Raw genomic sequence first — 19,920 nt, forward strand, 5'->3', positions numbered from 1 at the left:
CCCAAGAACTGAGTGATCACTGAAGAAAATCACACAACTGGGAAAAATCGGGGCCACCAATCTCACTGGGCCCTCAGCACTGCCTGGCACACTGTTTCCCTCGGCCCTTGCCTTTCAACACTCCTCAGTATTATTTCAGACCTTGCTCCGAACTTCAAGGTGCCAATTTCCTTACCTCCCCCATCACTCTCAGCAAATGACCTCTCCTTCACAGGGTCCAGCATTCAGATGAAAACTTCCTCAACTCACTGTCCTGAAACTTATAACCTTCTTTATGTCCACAGTTATTTTTCCGCTCTTCTTCCTGTTAATACGGAAGGGGTATCTCTTCTGTCTGCCTGTGCTCTGGATCCCATCCCAGTTTGTTCAGAATGGTGGTGATTACAAGAAGCAATATCCAACTTACAGAATAGCCTAACCTATGAGGACAGTTGTTCTCCCACAAGACAGGACTTGAGTCATCACAGACACAGGCGCTTTCCATATTCCATTCTGCCATTCTCAGAGAGCTGGCAATGTCGTTCCTCTGGCCATAGCAGTACCAGGCAGAATATGCACACGGAGAAGGGTTGTGCTTTCTTCCATGTGTCTCTTTTTTAAGGAAAACTTCTCCTAGAACTGCCTCCACCGCAATCCCCACTTCCCACGAGGTCCTACTGGCTCTAAGGGAAGGTTGAAAAAAACAGGTATCTAGCAGTTTCCCTCTTAGTGGGGAAACTCTGCCAGCAAAGAAAAATGGGGGGCATGGTAGAAGCATGATTGTTGGGTGGGCTATTAGCAGAATTTGCCATATATCTCATATTCCCTCCCATCTTCCTAGGGGGCTCCCTGTTTCCTGTGTATTCAATCTCTCCAAGACTAGCTCCTTTCCGTCAATACTTGATAGGGTACAAGTTTCTCCAATCTTTAAAGAAGCTGTTTTTCTCAGTCCAAATCCCTGTCCAGCTAATGTCCTTTTTTCCTCCTTCTCTTCACAATTACTGACACCCCCTCCCTATCTCCCTTCACTCTTCAACCCATTGCCATCTGGCTTCCACACAGAAGAACCCATCAAAACCACTCTTGCTAAGTTGATAATCACCTTCATATTGCTAAAAACAATGGATATTCAAAAATCTTATTTAACTTGACCCAAGAGCAGCATTCAACACAGCAGCTTCCCACTCCCTTCTCAAAAATCTCTCTACCCTTGGCTTCTCTGGTATCACAAGCTCCCATTCTCCCCCTCCCCCCTCAACATACCCCCATACCTTTCCTAAGTCTCTGTTACTGGTTTGTACTTTCCTACACAACGCTATAGATGTCGGAGGTCTTCAGGCCTCCGTCATAACTCTTGTCTTACCTCATTTTGCACACACTGTAAGTGAGAACATCCTCAAGAGCTTCAATTATCCCCTGTATGTAGAGAAATCTCACATTCCTATCTCTAGGTAAGAACTGTTTTCTGAGCTCCCAACCTGACATCTATCTGCCTACTTAACATCTCCTCTTGCTGTCTCTCCAGCACTCCAAACACATGGCTAATAATATTGAACTCACATCTTCATGCCCACGTCCCCACCTACCTGCTCTTCCTTCAGTGGTCCCCATCACACTACCATCTTCTATACAATTTCTCAAAACAGAAACCCAAGATCTCTTCTTGACTCCTCCTCCCTCAAATTCCATAGCTAATTGATCAACAAAACCTATTGGGTCTGCTTCCAAAATTCTTGAAAGCACCCACTTCTGGGTTCTTAACCAGTTTCTTCACTTTCACCCTTTCCACTTCCAATGCAATCCACTAAAACTGCAGCATAGCTGCATATTAAAAACACACATCTTATGTGTAACTCCTCAGTTTAAAATTCTTCAATGGTTTTCTACAATTCTTAGAAAAATGTCTGCAATCCCTAACATGACTTCCGAGGCCCTGGATGAGCTAAGCTTGCTATCTTTCCAGCCTCATTTACACCATACAACTCTTTGTATGTTCTAGTCACACTGGACATTTTTCAGTTCTTCAAGGGTACTATTCTCATTTGCTTCGGAGCCTTCACACTGCTGTTTCCTCTATCTGGAATAGTCTTCTCCTTCACCTAGCTAGATTTCCCCTCACATGCCATCTCCTCAGAAAGGTCTTTTCTAACCCTGCTATCCACGTCGGGTCACATAATCACATTTCTGAAGCACTCAGAATTTCCCCTCTTGTGGCATTCATCATCACTTGTCTTCCTCTTTAGACTGTGCAGTCACAAAGGCAGGGCCTTTGTCTGACTGCCTCACCTTCTTATCAATGCCAGGTACAATGCCTAGTTCACAGCAGATGAGCAATAAATAGTTGATGAATGAGTGAAAGGCTATGAATGATTCTTCTAATATTAATTCTAACATTAGAAATAAAGACATCGCTCTACCAAAAGGATATATATGTTGATGGAATCACAAGGAATCCATTTAAAGTGGACGTTGAAGATGAACTCTAATTCCTCCTGAGGCATGGTGTCCTATGTAAGCAGCAACTGTCTGTAATCAGCATTATATTTCGGTTTATAATAACACTGTATGAGAGGCCTGGTTGGAAAAATGTAAATAAAAATCAGAAAGAGGGACTTCCCTGGTGGCGCAGTGGTTAAGAATCCGCCTGCCAATGCAGGGAACACGGGTTCGATCCCTGGTCCGGGAAGATCCCACAGGCCTTGGAGCAACTAAGCCCATGCGCCACAACTACTGAGCCTGCGCTCTAGAGCCCGCGAGCCACAACTACTGAGCCTGTGTGCCGCAACTACTGAAGCCTGTGCACCTGGAGCCTGAGTGCTGCAACTACTGAACCCGTGTGCTGCAACTACTGAAGCCCGGTGCGCCTAGGGCCCGTGCTCCGCAACGAGAGAAACCACTACAGTGAGAAGCCCGCGCAGCGCAACGAAGAGTAGCCCCCGCTCACCGCAACTAGAGAAAGCCCGTGCGGAGCAACGAAGACCCAACGCAGCCAAAAAAAAAAAAAAAAAAAAAAAAACGGAAAGAATGTTAGCTATTTTTAGGTTAAATATTTGTAGGAAAGGTATATTTTCAGATGTAGCTCCTTCTTAATCCTGCAAGGATTGTTAAATGACTGTACTGCTGGAAGAGAAATTTAAATGATGTAGGATGTCTAATATGATAGCGTATGCAACTTTAAATAAACCATACAAGCCTTTAGCCAATAGTTAATAGAGACCATGTAATTTCAAGAAAGTATTAAGTATGAATCAGTTTTCATTTTAATGGCAACCAACCACAAAGTGCCCTATCTTGATCACAGTACTTTGATATCGTAAACAAAATTATCTATTCTTCTCTTTTGTATTACCTTGAAAAGTAGCTGGAAAATACATCATTATCTATTCTCTGCTTTTGACTTACTTTCGAAAACAGCTGTGGCAACAGCGTATCTAAGCGTTTTGAGGTTTGGAATGATCTCTAACCAACCACAAGGAAATTACTCAAGGTCTGCGTTCAACCAATACCTCCCCTCAGGTACATGGGCTGTACAGTATTACAGAAGGTGACTGCTGTGGTTCTTTTCTTAAAGGTTGAGCTGATAAATTAAGTCCAATAGAAATCAAAGCCTTGCAGTAAATCCCTACAAAGCCCGTTTAGTTCTGTACCGAGAGACATCCACCCTATCGCACAATGGCCACTAATCATAATACACAATTACATGGTCCCACTACGCAGGGTTCCACCCGGGGCGGGGATGATTTCCTCCACATTTAAGGTCTCAGTAATGCCGAGCGTGGCATCTCCCGGTGACTAGCGCCACTTCTCCTCCTCTTTATAGATTGTGAAGTGGTTCTCACTGCTGCCCCCTTAGCCGTGCCCGGCAAACCACAGTGACATTTCCCACATTAAAGGAACCAAGCCTAAGAAGACTACAATTCCCGTCATGCCTCAGGAAGGCGCCGCCGACGCCACTTAGCGATTAGTCATCCTTTCCGCTGCCTCCTTCCACTTCCGGGACTGCAGGGCCTGCGGTCTCGCGGGCGCCTACACGCACCGACTTGCCAACGAGACAAGGCACGGGAGCGCGGTGCTGGCGGCGACGCGTGGCGTCATGTGTCGCGGGGCGCGCCTCGGCCTGCGCGCTTGCGCGCGTCCTGGGGGCCGCTGACGGGCTTGCGCGCCGGTGCGGAGCCGGAGGCGGGCCGCGGGGCCCAACGACGGAGAGGGCGGGGCCAGCTCCGGGACCGAGGCGACAACACAGCGAGCGAGTGCCTGTGCCCGAGGGCAGCGATGCTGTGGTTCCAGGGCGCCATTCCAGCCGCCATCGCGTCGGCCAAGAGGAGCGGCGCGGTCTTCGTGGTGTTCGTGGCAGGTGAAGGAGGCGAGGGCCCGAGACGTGGCCGGGGCACCCCCTCCGGCCTACTTCTAACCCCAGGGGCCCCCAGCCTTTCCTCCGGGCGCCAAGAGGCCCGGGCTGCCCGTCTCCCTGGCGTCTCAGTTCCTCCCCCGTCCGTTTGGAGCGCACCGGGCCTGGCCCCCACCGCCCGCTTCTCCCGGCCCCCGGCGGGAGGCACGGCCCCGGCCTCGCCCCCAAAGCGCGCCGAGCCCCGCGGTCACCTCCCTGCGCGGGGCGAGGGGACGGGTGGAGCAGGCCCTCGCCGCTCAGCCCGCAGCGCCCCGCCGAGCCTGACCCCGCGCGTACACTGACGCCACCGCCGCCTCCCGGGCCCCCCGGGTAGGGCGCTCTGTCCCCGAGGATCCACTTCGGGAGGCTTTAACGCCCGTGTAGTTAGTGTGTAGGTGGGAAGAGAGACGGGCCATTAGGCAGGCAGTTTTACTTGTAATTAGTTGTGGACTGTCAGGAAGAAAGCTGTGTCATCGGTAATCAACAAAGAGAAAGCACCTGATGTTCAGGGTTACTGGCTTTCCTATGTTCCTGAAACGCAAACTTTTGAGGTCTATATAGGTTTGATTTTTTTTTTATAGTGATATGGGAGTGGTGAATCTAATGTGGAATAATTGCTTTCTTGCAAGTTGATTTTTTTTTTTTTTTAACCATTTGTTTAGAAGAAGTAGACACACCAGCCTTGGTTCTTTTTGTTGTTTTCCTAGTCTCATAGCTACAGTTTCAGAAGGTATACTAACTCATTTACGCCGTGTTGCTCTGGGTTATTTTGCGCCGTATTTTATTACTGAAATCTTCTAGATTTACCGTAAGCCTTTGCCTCTGTGAGGTTTTGCTGGTCCTCATTACATGAACCAAATCAATGTTTGTGACTACCGTTAATTTGAGGTGTATTATTTCAACTATTTGTGTTTAGTAACGGCTTATTCATCATTAACTCATGACTTGGAAGGCTAGGTAATAGCCCTATAACTTTATGCACTGCGGTGAAGAGCAAGTTGCTGGAATATGAGTTTCATTTAACATTAAATTTGGAATTTTGAATTGTTTTAAATTATGCTAAAATGTTAGCCCAGTGCTGTTAATTAGAAGAGCTGGAGTAGTTTACATTCTCTTACGCTTTTTTAGAGTTATATTTCACATAAATAAATAACTGCGGTAAACCTGTAAAGAAATAAGTGGATTAAAAGGGAAAGGAGGGCTTCCCTGGTGGCGCAGTCGTTAGGAATCTGCCTGCCGGTGCAGTGGACACGGGCTCGATCCCTGGTCTGGGAAGATGTCACATGCCGCGGAGCAGCTAAGTCCGTGTGCCACAACTACTGAGCCTGCGCTCTAGAGCCCGCAAACCACAACTACTGAGCCCATGTGCCACAACTACTGAAGCCCACACGCCTAGAGCCTATGCTCTGCAACAAGAGAAGCCACCGCAATGAGAAGCCCTTGTACCGCAAAGAAGAGTAGTCCCTGCTCGTTGTAACTGGAGAAAGCCCGCGCGCAGCAATGAAGATGCAACGCAGCCAAAAATAAATAAATAAAATAAATACATTTATTTAAAAAAAGTAGTCCTGTTTTATTAAAAAACAAAGGGAAAGGAAAATTAATGATACTTAGTATGCTTATTAAGAGTACAGTAATAGTTTTAATGACATTTTAAGTTGTGTTTTTCATATATAATCTCAATTGATCCTGGCAGTTGGTAGAACAGGGCTTATTATGCCCATTTTATAGATGAGGAAACTTACGTCCACAGTGGTAAAATGACATACACCATTGTCACAAAAAGGATTTATATCTTGTCTTGACAGATTTTTTTTTTTTAGCAGCTTCAAAAAAAAAGAGTGTCTTTTTTGTTTCTCAAAAAAACTGAACAGTTGCAGAATTTAGGTAGTTATTGAAATTGGTGTAGAAATCAGGAAATCTAGGATTATGGTAGTCATATTTTTAAACAGAAAACACATTTGATGGTGTCCAAAGGTTCCTAGAAGGCACTCCTGGGCTAACCAGTTAATTTAGAAGAAATGCTAGATTTAATTAACAAATATTTGGAAACCCATTTGGAAACAGTAGTGCTAATTATTACAATAGAAAAATAAAGTTGTAGATCTTTGGGGCTTTGTGTGTATATATAATACATACATTCTTCAATTAACTTTTTACTGATGAGCATGTATCTTATGCTTTTATTTTTTTTTCTTTTATACATTTATTTATTTATCTTTGGCTGCGTTGGGTCTTCGTTGCTGTGCGCAGGCTTTCTCTAGTTGTGGTGAGCCGGGGCTACTCTTCGTTGCAGTGCACGGGCTTCTCATTGTGGTGGCTTCTCTTGTTGTGGAGCACGGGCTCTAGGCACAGGAGCTTCAGTAGTTGTGGCACACGGGCTCAGTAGTTGTGGCTCTTGGGCTCTAGAGCGCAGGCTCACTAGTTGTGGCTCTTGGGCTCTAGAGCGCAGGCTTAGTAGTTGTGGCACACAGGCTTAGTTGCTCCATGGCATGTGGGATCTTCCCCGACCAGGGCTTGAACCCGTGTCCCCTGCATTGGCAGGAGGATTCTTAACCACTGCACCGCCAGGGAAGCCTTGTCGTATGCTTTTAGAATATCAGTGACTGTTGAATGTTTGCAGGAGGACTGTTAGCAATCTGCCAAAGGAGTCAGTCCCTTGACTCATTGAAAATACTGTTGGTTTTTCTAGAGTTTTAGGAAGTTAATCTCCAAGATTAGGTAGGATTAGTGTCACTCCAGGAGTATGTAGACAGTGGAGTCATGAAACTGCAACACTTATAGGTTGCTTAGACCTCTGTTCTTGACTTTGAAGAATACAGCCAGAACTCATGATTTTCTTACGTCTGAGACCTCGATAGTAATATACCAACTCACTGAAATTTAAAAAGATATAATAGTTGGAGGGAGTCTCTGTAATTGGAAGGAGTGGTCTTAAGGGTAATCATTGCTTCATATAACCACTCAAGTGGGAAGCATTTTAGGTAGATTGTTTATATTTTACTGAAATTTTCATGGATGAATTAAAGAATATGTAGGATTGATGTTAAGAGACTAGAGAGATTACTACTAGTTAAGTCAACGAGTTAACAAGGATTTTCAAAGTATTATAGCTGTGTAAATTGAAAGATATAAAACTGAAGAAGATTTTGCTTCTATTCTTGGGAAGACAGAATAATCTGACAAGGATTCTGAAGTAGAGGTGTGGGTTCACTGACTAGTGTTGCTAGTTGGCTAAAATCTCTGTGACTGACAGACACTATTTCATACCTCTTTTTTTGGTTAAAATAGACTAAGAAACCCTCTAGGTTTTGACCAGTTGAGTTTTTCTAGGTTGGAGTTACTGATTGTAGCGTCTGCAGCTCTTTGCTTCAGAGTTTGTACTATTCTTTTAAGTGGCTTTACTTTTGGATACTGCTCATACCACCAAGGATGTAATGTTTTCTCCTAAAATCTTTGGCCCACCTAAGTCCACAGCACAGTTCATAATTTGATTAAAAATAAGAAACTAAAGATACTGAAGTTGGCGATTAATAATCCCACCCAGCAGTGTTAAGATAACTCTTGCTGAGTTAATGTAATTCCATTCAGTCTTCCATCTCTGTTGGTCAAGCAGCTGCTGCTGCACTAGCCTGACTCATGGACAGACATTGCTAGTGGGGATGGAACATTTGAGACCCTGTCCACGTCATACAGCATAGGTGAGGGAGTGAGGGACATCGGCCTAAGAAGTGGCAGATCCATCCTTCCAGGTACCAACTTGACATCCCCACTTGGATGCCTCACAGGATTCTCAAGCCTAAAAGTATTACTGCTTGAACCTGTTTTTTTTCCCCCCAGTGTTCTACTTCTAAGTAAATGGCACCACCTTACATCCAGTTGGATAAACCGAAGTGTGGGCGTCATCTCTGGACCCTTAACTCTTCAGTCTCATCTTGTCTCCTGCTCCCTGTTGTTCACAACACTCGTAATCACACAGCCCTTTCCCTACACGGAAGTTCCTTCTGTGTAGTGAACTCTTCTGGCTTGTGGCATGGCTCAGCTCTTTCATCCTTTAGGTCTTACCTTAAATATCACCTCAGAGAGGGCTTCCCTGACCAATCTAAAGAGGTCTTTTTTTTTTCTTCAGCGCGTTAAACACTATAACTACTTAGAGTTACCAAACAAGTACTTTTTTTTGTATCTTTTGATTTTAAGCTCCACTGAGGGCATATAGTATCTCATTTGTTTTATATTTAGTTTGTAGCTCAGTGCCTAGCACAACGTAAATGTGGAATAAAATAGTGAACGTATGAAAGAATGAATGAAAAAGATCCCTATCACCGCACAGCCTTCTCTAAGTTTAGTAAAAATGTTCCTATATAGCTATTTTCTAGGTTGATAATCCTGTCATTTACTTGGAATTTTACATCTCTCCTCACCCCATAGTGTCTGAAGATGTGCTCAGAATGATCTCACTGCAAATGATAATTTTCCCATTTGCTGCTTCAACATCTAGGGGTCTGCTAATGGCCGTTCTTTTGGTCTTGGTCTGTGGATGCATTCTAGTCCCTGTCTACTTTTCCGTGGCCAGATTTCTCAGTCCCCTTATTACTGAATATTCCTGGATCTCATTTCCCAAAAAATGTTTTCAAATGTGCAGCATTAGTCAAGGTTTTGTAGGCATGCCAAGATACTATACCAGAAATTTAGCTATTCATTCCACAAAATACTTATTGAGAGCCTGCTATATTCCAGGTATTTTACTGTAGGCCAGGTTCTGTTGTAGGCATTTGAGTTATATCAGTAAATAAAAAGGAAAACAATCCTTGCTCTCATGGAACATGCATTCTAGTGGAGGGAGACAGACAATAAACAGTAAACATAATAAGTAAAACGCATAGTCTATTAGAAAGTGATAAGTATTACAGAAAAAAAAAATCAGGAAATGAGGGCGCTTTGGGAGTATCTGAAGTGTGTAATTTTATTTTACTTTTTTGCCATGCTGCACGGCTTGTGGGATCTTAGTTCCCCGACCAGGGATTGAACCTGGGTCCCCTCAGTGCAAGCACCAAGTCCTAACCACTGGACCACCAGGGAACTCCCTGAAGTGTTTAATTTTAAAGTAGTGATTAGGGAAAGTTTGTATTGAGAAGATAATATTTGAGCAAGGACTTCAGGGAGTTGAGAGTTAACCGTGTAGGTATCTGGGGGAAGAATATTCCAGGCAGAGGAAACAACTAGTACACAGACCTATAGCAAGAATGTCTTTAATATTTGAGGAATAGAAAGGAAAGGGATAGGAAGGAAAGGGACAGCAAAAAAGTAAAAGGAAATGAGGTCAGAGAGGTAACTGAAGGCCTGAGGTCATTTGTAAGGACTTTTGCTTTTACTCTGAGGGAAATAGGGAGCTATTGTAGAATTTTGATCAGAGGGTTGATGTAATCTGACTTTTTGTTTTATTTTATTTTTGGCTGCGCCGCACAGTTTGTGGGATCTTAGCTCCCCCACCAGGGATTGAAATTGAACCCTGGCCCTCGGCAGTGAGAGTGTGGAGTCCTAACCACTGGACCGCCAGGGAAGTCCCTGATCTGACTTTTTAAAGAAAGGTGCTTTAAAATATATATATATATATAAAATTATTATTATTATTATTATTTTAATTTTTTGGCCATGCCACACAGCATGTGGGATATTAGTTCCCCTACCAGGGATCGAACCCGCACCCGCTGCAGTGGAAGCGCGGAGTCTTAACCTCTGGACTGCCGGGGAAGTCCCTGGATATATTTTGGAGATAGCGTCAGTTGAAGGCAAGAATAACTAAACTTTTTGGCCTGAGAACTGAAAGGATGGTGTTACCCATTAACAGATAACTGAAATGGGGAAGGCTATGGGTGGATTAAATTGGGGAAGGCGGGAACACACATGGGAAGGAAGCAGCTTACAAAAGAGTAGGTATAGAAAGATCTCATTTTTGTAAAGCAAAAAATGTGACCTGAAGCCTTTTTAAGCATAATTGGCAAAGGTTGCTCACCTTTGAAAAAGCACTTAGCTCTGCTAACCTCAGAAATATTTTTAAGTGACTTAACTCAGGTAAGTTTCCCTTTGCCCACCAATAAGTGGTTATGCCAAAATCTAGATATTACAAGTCTAAAATGGAAATAATCTCTTGATAGGTATAACTTTTAAAACATTTTGTCCCTGAGGTATGGCATACAGTATATTAAATATATTCAGTGAACAACGAGATGAATTTTTATAGATGAATACACTTGTGTAACTATCATTCAGATAAGATATAAACATTTCCTATCATATGATATTACTTACATGTGGAATCTGAAAAAAAAAATGATGCAAATGAACTTATTTACAAAATAGAAACAGATTCACAGAGAATGAATTTATGGTTACCAGGGGGGAACCTGGGGGGTAGGGATAGATTGGGAGTTTGGGATTGACATGTACACACTACTGTATTTAAAATGGATAACCAACAAGGACCTATGGTATAGTGCAGGGAACTCTGCTCAATATTCTGTAGTAACCTAAATGGGAAAAGAATTTGAAAAAGAATAGATCCAGGTATATGTATAACTGAGTCACTTTGCTGTAGACCTGAAACTAACACAACATTGTTAATCAACTATGCTCTAATATAAAATAAAAATTAAAAAAAAAAGATATAAACATTTCCAAGACCCCAGAGCCTCCTTCATCCTCCTTCCCAATCAATAGTAGCTCTACCAAAGTAGCCACCGTGCTGAACTCTGTCACCATAGATTAGTTTTGGATCAGTGTAACTTTTATAATTAGTATGCCTATAACAAAAGACAGGTCCAGAACTGCAGACAGGATTGCACCTGCTTCTGTCTACCTTGGAGGAATTCTGGAAAATAAGTGGGGTGTGTGTGGAGGACATTGAACTCAACAGAAAGATGCTGCATAAAGGAAAAGTATTGTACGTTTATTTTATAAAATCATATGTAGAAAAGCCAAAGTAGTCACATTTCTGCCCATGACTTCTAATTATTGTGATAATATTTGCATCATAATTCGGATGTCTTCATTTAGAAAACACTTTGTATAATCTAAATAGCAGTATTTTGTTTTTCATTACTTTTTATTAATGTTAACAATGCATATAAGTCATACTTTTCATTTATGGAAAATTCAGTTTTCAAATTTGGTAGAAAGTATTATTTGTGAGATTACATTTTATTTGAAGTTCCAGATTTCCAGGGAAAAGAATCAGCAGATACTGGCCTTATGTTTTAAGAATGCTTGAAATGTTTTACAGGTGATGATGAGCAGTCTACACAGATGGCTGCAAGTTGGGAAGATGAGAAAGTGACAGAAGCGTCTTCAAACAGTTTTGTTGCTATTAAAATCGATACCAAAAGGTTTGCTTATGTTTTAATCTTGTAATTAAAATTTTTTTTAACCATTGTCTTTGGTTGTGATTTATGGTGATACTCTTAGACTATAAGAATGTTCATTTTTGTCTAAGACATTTTAGGGACTTAAATTCTGATTGCCATTTTTCAAGTTCATCATTATATCATACTGAAAAACTTATGAATTCTTGGTCTGCCAAGCAGCTATGTGACATGCACCAGTAATGCAAAGGAACTGTGATCCTCAGATTCTAAAAACTTGGAAGTGACTGTAAACCATATATTAAATATCTCTGAAAGGTTGACCACTCTTTTGGATCCTATTTTTGAAAATGGAACCATTTTGTTCAATAAGAATAAGGACATTTATAGGTCCATCGTAGGACCTGATAACCACAAGTCTGTTTTATTAATACATCCCTCTTCCCCCCGTTAATTTTTTTTTGGGGGGGGATAGAGAATTTCAGACACACAAAAGTGCTTGAGTAGTGTAATGAACCCCCTTGTACTGTCAGCTACTTCGACAGTTATCAACTCATGGTCAGTCTTGTTCATCTATTCCCTCACCCACTTCAACTCATCCCATATAATTTTGAAATAAATCTCAGTCATCATGTCACTTCATCTATAAATATTTTGGTATGTCTCTGAAAGATAAGGATTCTTAATTTTTTTTTAACATAACTGTAATACGTCAAAAATGAATCTAATTTCTTAACTTGAAATATCTACTCAGTGTTCAAATTTTCAGTTCTCTCATCAGTCATGGTTTTATTATTAATTTAATTTATTACAGTTTGGTTCAGGATCCATCAAGGTCCACACATTGTGATGCATTGATCTCTCTCAAGTCTCTTTTACTCTGTAGGCTTCGCCTCTATGTCTCTCTGTCTTTTTCTTCGCAGTTTATTTTTTTGGGAAACCAGGTCATTCGTTATGTAGTTTCCTACAGTACGGGTTTTGTTCATTGCAGCTCTGTTAGTGGCATTTAGTTTATTACTCTGTCCTCTATTTTCTGTAAATTGACAGTTGGATTCAGGTTAGGTTTTTTCCCCCTTAAGACTACTTCATAGATGGTTGTAAGTCTTCCATTCTTCCGTTAGAGGGTACATAATGCTCTGTTGTCTCTCTTTATGGTGTTAGCAGCAGCCATCAATGATAAATGCCTGGAAACATTAATTCATTAGCAGTTTTAAAGTGGTAGTTCTGTCCTTTTGATATTGGTAATGTCAAAATGAAAATTACTGTCAAGATTAAAATATTCAGAAATTTACCTATAAGTTTGTAAACTTTTTATTTAAAAATTTTCTTCATTAACAAAACATCACAAAGCAAATCATAGTATAGTCTGCCTCACAACAGCAGCAGTTACTGAACTATATATTGAGCTGTAATAGTTTTTTAAAAAGAGTCTGCTGTGTCATTGATATTGTTCATTATCTTCCAGAAGCACCTTTTAGAGTCAGTAATGGCAGAAGGAATGTAGAGGTTTATTGGGAATGTGGAAGAAATGAGAATTTCAGAATTGTTGAGATTTATATACAGACTGATATATCCAGTATTTTTAAAAACAAATTTCTATTAGCAGCTGCAGGGTTACCTGTATATAGTGATGGTTGATGTTTGTTTCATTATGGACAGTCTACTAATAGAATCTAGTGTGTCTTTTAAATTATGAAAAGTAAATTTTATTTATTATATAATAATAACAAAGCTACCTAATGTTCTAGGAACGTGTTAGTTTATGTTATGTCCTGCATTGAAAATAGATGGGTAGGAAATGCATCAAAAGTTTACAGTGGTAATTTCTGAGAAGGTAGGATTCTTGGTAATTTTATTCTTTATACTTTTGTATTTTCAGATGTTTTTATGATAATCATGCCTTATATTCAGAGAAAATGAAGCAGATTTCTGGTTCTTGGAAGCATTAATTTGATTCTTGGTATTACTCATCTACATTGATCAATGTCTTTTATTCATATTATAGTGTAAAGTCTCTCTCCCATCCCTGTCCCTGACCACCCAGTTCTCTTCTCTGGAGGCAACCAAATCAAGAAAATATATTTGTTTTCCTCCCCTTTTTTACAAAAATGGTAGTAGTTTGACATACTTTTTTATACCTTTTTCCTTTTTGTAATTGCATGATTCATCAGTTTTTATTGGTGGATATTTAGGTTGTTTTGAATCCTTTGTTATTATAAAGTATTGTATTATCACTTGCACAAGTAAGTCACAGGTATTAATATCTTCTTATTACAAGTTAAGATACTGTATTCAGAAATACTTGCTGCTGAGGAAGCCACATGGGGCAGATGCTAAGTTGATTTTTAGGTGCCAGATCCAGCCACCAGTTTGTGGGTTGCCATAACAAGTGCTCTTTAATCTGAAAATTATAAAACAAACCAAAAAAGGTCTGTGAGATAAGGATTACGTTTTTCCCCTTTCAGTTGATGGCTATGAAAGGAACTAATAGTTTCAGAAAAATACTTGTAATTGCTACAGTAAATTTTTATAAAAACAACTCAATATTTGGGAAATACTTGTATTCATCTAGTGATTTTCTGTTTGATTTTGTTTTACAGTGAAGCCTGCCTACAATTTTCACAGATCTGTATCCTTTCCATGAAGAATTGGTTTTATATATATTTTGCTTGAGGATTTACCTTTCTTTTGGTTGATTCATGACAATTAGAAATTATTCATTTTTATTTAGGAACTCATGCATTCTTGTTTATGGAAACTTTATATTACTAAGTGTCCTTTGAGACAGTAAGTACCTTGTAGCAAATGGAATCATGGGGAGTTTGTTGGTTTTTTTTTTTTCGCTGTACCGTGCAGCATGCAGGATCTTAGTTCCACGACCAGGGATCGAACCCCTGCTTCCTGCAGTGGGAGTGCAGAGTCTTAACCAGTGGACCGCCAGGGAAGTCCCCTTGGGGAGTTTTTATAAATTGTGAATAGCTGGAAAGCAATATGATGCAGTTTGGTTGGAATGTTAGAAGTAACTAGCAAGAGGTAAGATAGATGTAAAAGTTATGATAGAGGGGAATGTAGTGGATGTTTTCCACTTATGTATGTGATATAGATAAATCATAATTTACATATCACATGCACTACAGGCATAGTGATAGGGTAGTTGAAATTATTTTGTGAACAAAGATGATTTCTTTTGCTTTGTTATCAATAGTGTTTCATAAAATTATTCCCTTGTTTCCCACGAATTGTTAGACTTAATTAAACTGTACAGATCCTGTAGTGTGTGTTCCATCAAGTTTCTTTATTGGAGACAGTGGAATTCCCTTGGAAGTAATAGCAGGAAGTGTTCCTGCAGATGAACTTGTTACCAGAATCCACAAAGTCCGGCAGGTGAGAAGGAACAGAATTGTTCTTTGTATAAACATGGGAAAATGGTATGTCAGGAACTTGACGTTGGAATATTTTTGGAGCCACTCTGAATATTCAGGAACTAACCATGCTATTAAAAGGTAGTAAATACTGTCTTTCTGGACTGGTTTTGAAAATAACATTATGAAGTTCGAGGTGCCTATACCTAATACATGAGTGACTTCTTATTCTCCCTTCCCTTTTTCTCCCTCAGCCAGCCACATAATGCAGTCACTATTATTTTGTTGCAAAAGGGAGTTGCTGTCACATTAAGGTCCCTAACAGTATATTGCTTGACTTGTTTTAAGGACCTTACTCAATTTCTCACTTGCATCCACTTTGGACAAATGGCTAATATAGCTTGTAACTTTTTTCCTTGAACTCTAATTGTAAGAAAAATCAACAGTGTGCTTTAAATATCTTTTTATGCTCTTGTCACCTTGCAGTTGAATTCCGTAATGTGATTATTGTCGTATATAGGATTATACATTTTAGATTGATTTACTTGGAAAGTTTAGTACTTCTCCCTTCTATGGAGTACAAATTGACTTGCTCATATTTTGTTCTCATATACCATGGTAAACTTAGATTCTTATCTGTAATTAAATTCCAATGTTTTTTCTCCCTAGATGCACTCGTTAAAAGGTGAAATATCAGTGGCAAATAGTGGCCAGTCAGGAAGTTCAGTCTCTACTCCATCCACCTCATTTGATCATAACAACACTTCTGAAAACTGTCAGTCCAGAAATGCAGAGCTCTGTGAGACACCACCCACTTCTGATACAAAGTCAGATTCTGCAACAGGTAATTTTTAATGTACCTTTTTGGGTACACTAAACACTCCACTATAAAGGCTGTGGATTAATATCCTTAAAAATAAGAATACTGTATTTTCCCCCTTCACGTTCATTTAACTTAAAATTTAATATGTTTGTCATTTAGTGGCAGAGGGGATAAAGTCAGTGACTCTGTCCTTCAAACCCAAATAGGCAACAGTCCAGAACAGCTGATAGTAGTAATTTCTGCTACTGTGCTATGGTTCAGGGACTGTCATTATGATACTCATGAGTTTTGTAAATCTCTTCTCAGCCAGAGGATATCGAAAGGACCAAGTGAACTGATGTGTTTGAAATTGTTTTTATAACATAAACTACTATACACTTTTAAGGGAATTGTATTTGCACTTTTAAAATTAGAATTAAAAGTTAATTGTAAAATAGAGTTTGTAGCAATAGGAGGTGTTACTGCAGAGGGGTTGATAGAAAAGGCAGAGGAGAAATTTTATACTATATATTAGGGATCATGCACAGTCAGAGTTGTTTTGTGTAATATAACTTTGTATTAGGCAATGTAGGGTTAGGTAAGTTAAGAAGTTAGAATATTAGTATCCTGAAAGGTTATCCTGCTCCAGCATCCTGGATAATCATCAAGCCTCTATTTGAATACATTTAATGACAGGAAGCTCATTACCTTGCTAGGAAGCCTATTCTATTGTCAAAGCCCTAGTTTTTAGAAAAGTTCTTCCTTATATTGAACTGAAATTTGATGCTCTGTAATTTCCCATTAACTTGAGTGCTTTAGTGCTGCTTACAGAGTTATACATAACACTCTGGATTCTGTTATATTCCCACGAAGAGTGTTTGTTGATGTTTTTGTTTTAGTAGGCAATTAATTTGGTTAGACTCAAACTGTTAGACTCTGTCTTATCTGAGGTGAGTAGCAACTCTAATCTTAGTTCTTTGTAGCTTTTTTTTTTTTTTTTTAGCTTCATTATGGAAAATTTCAAACATATACAGAAGTAGAGAAAATAGTATAAGAAATCCCATCCCATGAACCCATTGCCTATCTTCCAACTTTTTTTTTTTTTTTTTGGGTCTGCGCCCCGTGCCTTGAAGGATCTTAGTTCCCTGACCAGGGATCAGACCGCGCCCCCTACAGTGGAAGTGCGGAGTCTTAACCACTGGACCGCCAGACAAGTCCCCCAACTATGTTTGATTCATGGCCAATATTGTTTCATCTATGCCCCCTTTCCTCGTCTCCTTGCCACTTATTATTTATAACACACTTAGGCATTATATCATTTCATCTTTAAAAATGTTGGTACCAGGAATTTCCTGGTGGCCCAGTGGTTAGGAGTCCGCACTGTCACTGCCTAGGGCCCGGGTTCAGTCCCTGGTCAGGGAACTAAAAATCCCGTAAGCCACACAGCACAGCAAAAACAAAACAAAACAAAAAATGTTGGTATCTAAAAGTTAAGCACTTTAAAAAAATAACCACAATACCATTATCCCTTATGAAACCTAGAAAGTTTAACAGTAATTCCTTTTTATCATTAATTATCTAGGCAATATTTACCTTACACTAAGTTTTTCAGTTTGTTTGAGTTGGAGTCCAGTATATCATTTTTTTAAAATTAATTTATCTTCTTAATTTTGGCTGTGTTGGATCTTCATTGCTGCGTGCGTGCTTTCTCTAGTTGCGGCAAGCGGGGGCTACTCTTCATTGTGGTGCACGGGCTTCTCATTGCGGTGGCTTCTCTTGTTGCAGAGCACGGGCTCTAGGGCTTCAGTAGTTGTAGTGCGCGGGCTCAGTAGGTGTGGCTCCCAGGTTCTAGAGCGCAGGCTCAGTAGTTGTGTCACACGGGCTTAGTTGCTCCGCGGCATGTGGGATCTTCCTGGACCAGGGCTTGAACCCGCGTCCCCTGCATTGGCAGGTGGATTCTTAACCACTGAGTCACCAGGGAAGTCCCCAAAATACCATTATTGGTTGATGGTTTTCATAGATTCCCACTGTCATCAGTGTTTTTTTTCTGTAGTTTCCCATAGTTTGGGTTTGGTGCATCCTTATGATAATTTGTAAATATTCCTCTAAATTGGTAGTAAAACTATAGGCTTGTTTTACTTGTCAGAGTCAGGTTTATTCTTTATTCTTTTCTGGCAAGACTACTTTACAGCTGTTGCTGTGTACTTTTATCAGGAGATATGTTATGCCTGATAATCCAGTTGTCTTTTTTTTTTTTAAATCTATTTATTTATTTATTTTTGGCTGAGTTGGGTCTTCGTTGCTGCGCACGGGCTTTCTCTAGTTGCGGTGAGCGGGGGCTACTCTTCGTTGCGGTGCGCAGGCTTCTCGTTGCACTGGCTTCTCTTGTTGTGGAGCACGGGCTCTAGGCACTGGGCTTCACTAGTTGTGGCACGCAGACTCAGTAGTTGTGGCTTGCGGACTCTGGAGCGCAGGCTCAGTAGTTGTGGCGCATGGGCTTAGTTGCTCCACGGCATGTGGGATCTTCCCAGAGCAGGGCTCGAACCTGTGTCCCCTGCATTGGCAGGCGGATGCTTAACCACTGCACCACCAGGAAAGCCCTCCAGCTATCTTCTTAAACCTAAAGACAGAACGTCCTCTAGTAAATTGTTATTGTGTTTGGATTTGGTTTTTTTAATTAATTATTTATTTATTTATTTTTGGCTGTGTTGGGTCTTCGTGGCTGCGCGTGGGCTTTCTCTAGTTGCGGTGAGCGTGGGCTACTCTTCATTGTTGTGCGCGGGCTTCTCATTTCATTGCGGTGGCCTCTCTTGTTGCAGAGCACAGGCTCTAGGCACGCGTGCTTTCAGTAGTTGTGGCTTGCGGGCTCTAGAGCACAGGCTTAGTAGTTGTGGCGCACGGGCTTAGTTGCTCCGTAGCATGTGGGATCTTCTTGGACCAGGTATCGAACCTGTGTCCCCTGCATTGGCAGGCAGATTCCTAACTACTGTGCCACCAGGGAAGTCCCTGTGTTTGGATTTTTATCAGTTGTTTTAGCTTATTGCCATCCATTTTTCTTTGTTTATGAGTCATAGATCCATCTAAGTTACACACAGCACTTTTTTTCAGCTTGTCCACAAATTATCTTCAGAAGTTTTCTTAAATTTTTTTCTGATATCAAGATATAAATGTCCTTGGCATTCATTTTATTTACTAAAGAAAAGTGATTAATTTCCTACTGAACACACACTGGCTGCCAGAGGTTACCACTTCTTATCCAAGGGTTTCATTCAGTGGTATGCTGGTAAATATTTAACAAAAGGTTGTTTTTTGGGGGGAGAAAAAAAGCCCTTATTTGTAGTGTTTGCTAATTTCCGAAGTGTAAATATTCCTACTATGGCTGATTTCAAGTTACATAGGTGATGCACTGAATGCAGAAGTAAGAAGAGATGTGTACCTTTGGTTCTGCTTAATAATTCTAATATTTCTACTACTGCTGTAATAACTGAAGCACTTACTATGTGCTAGTCCTAGTAAAAGTCTCAGCGTTTTACTTCTATTAACACATACTTCTCATGACATTTCTATGAGGTTACTATCCCCATTTTACGGAAGAGGTACACTGAGAGTAAGTAGCTTACTAAAGTGACAGAACAGGATTCAACCCAGACTCTGTTGCTCCGCAGTCCATGCTCTTCCAAGGCTCTTCTTCATTGAAAATGTAAAGAAGAATTAAGTTGATGGTGAGTGGTAAGGAAGGAAATAGCAGAGGTTCTGAAAGGGAGTACCAGACCATAGCTATCCTCTACAGCAGGCCAGGACAAAATTCTGGCCTTCAGGAGATCCTTAAAAGAATACTAGTGTAGATATAAAAAGCTTTTCTAAGGAATCATTGTGGTGTGCAGAAGCAGATCCCTTGGGTCATCATAAGTCTAGAGTGATACCCAGTATCAAACTTGGCCTCTAGAATTCCCCCCGCACTTTTTTTTTTTTTTTTTTGACTGTGATGCACAGCATGTGGGATCTTAGTTCGTCGACCAGGTATCAAACCTGTGC

General features: G+C 40.8%; 1 protein-coding gene across 2 annotated transcripts in view; it reads left to right on the forward strand.

Moving 5' to 3' along the window:
- The first annotated feature begins 3,978 nt into the window (after positions 1-3,978).
- The window catches only part of UBXN4 (UBX domain protein 4), a 32,065-nt gene continuing 16,123 nt past the window's right edge, over positions 3,979-19,920 (forward strand). Inside the window, exons 1-5 of one of the 2 annotated variants that reach the window (XM_082465907.1) lie at positions 3,979-4,333; positions 11,643-11,745; positions 14,322-14,350; positions 14,987-15,105; positions 15,753-15,927. In XM_082465907.1, the coding sequence (XP_082322033.1) occupies positions 4,252-4,333; positions 11,643-11,745; positions 14,322-14,350; positions 14,987-15,105; positions 15,753-15,927 (508 nt within the window). In that variant the 5' untranslated portion in view covers positions 3,979-4,251. The remainder of the gene's footprint in view (positions 4,334-11,642; positions 11,746-14,321; positions 14,351-14,986; positions 15,106-15,752; positions 15,928-19,920) is intronic. The other variant, XM_082465906.1, reaches the window with a different exon arrangement.

This window comes from Balaenoptera physalus, assembly GCF_965194825.1.
Source record: "Balaenoptera physalus genome assembly, chromosome: 6".
In the NCBI taxonomy this organism is placed as follows: Eukaryota; Metazoa; Chordata; class Mammalia; order Artiodactyla; family Balaenopteridae; genus Balaenoptera; species Balaenoptera physalus.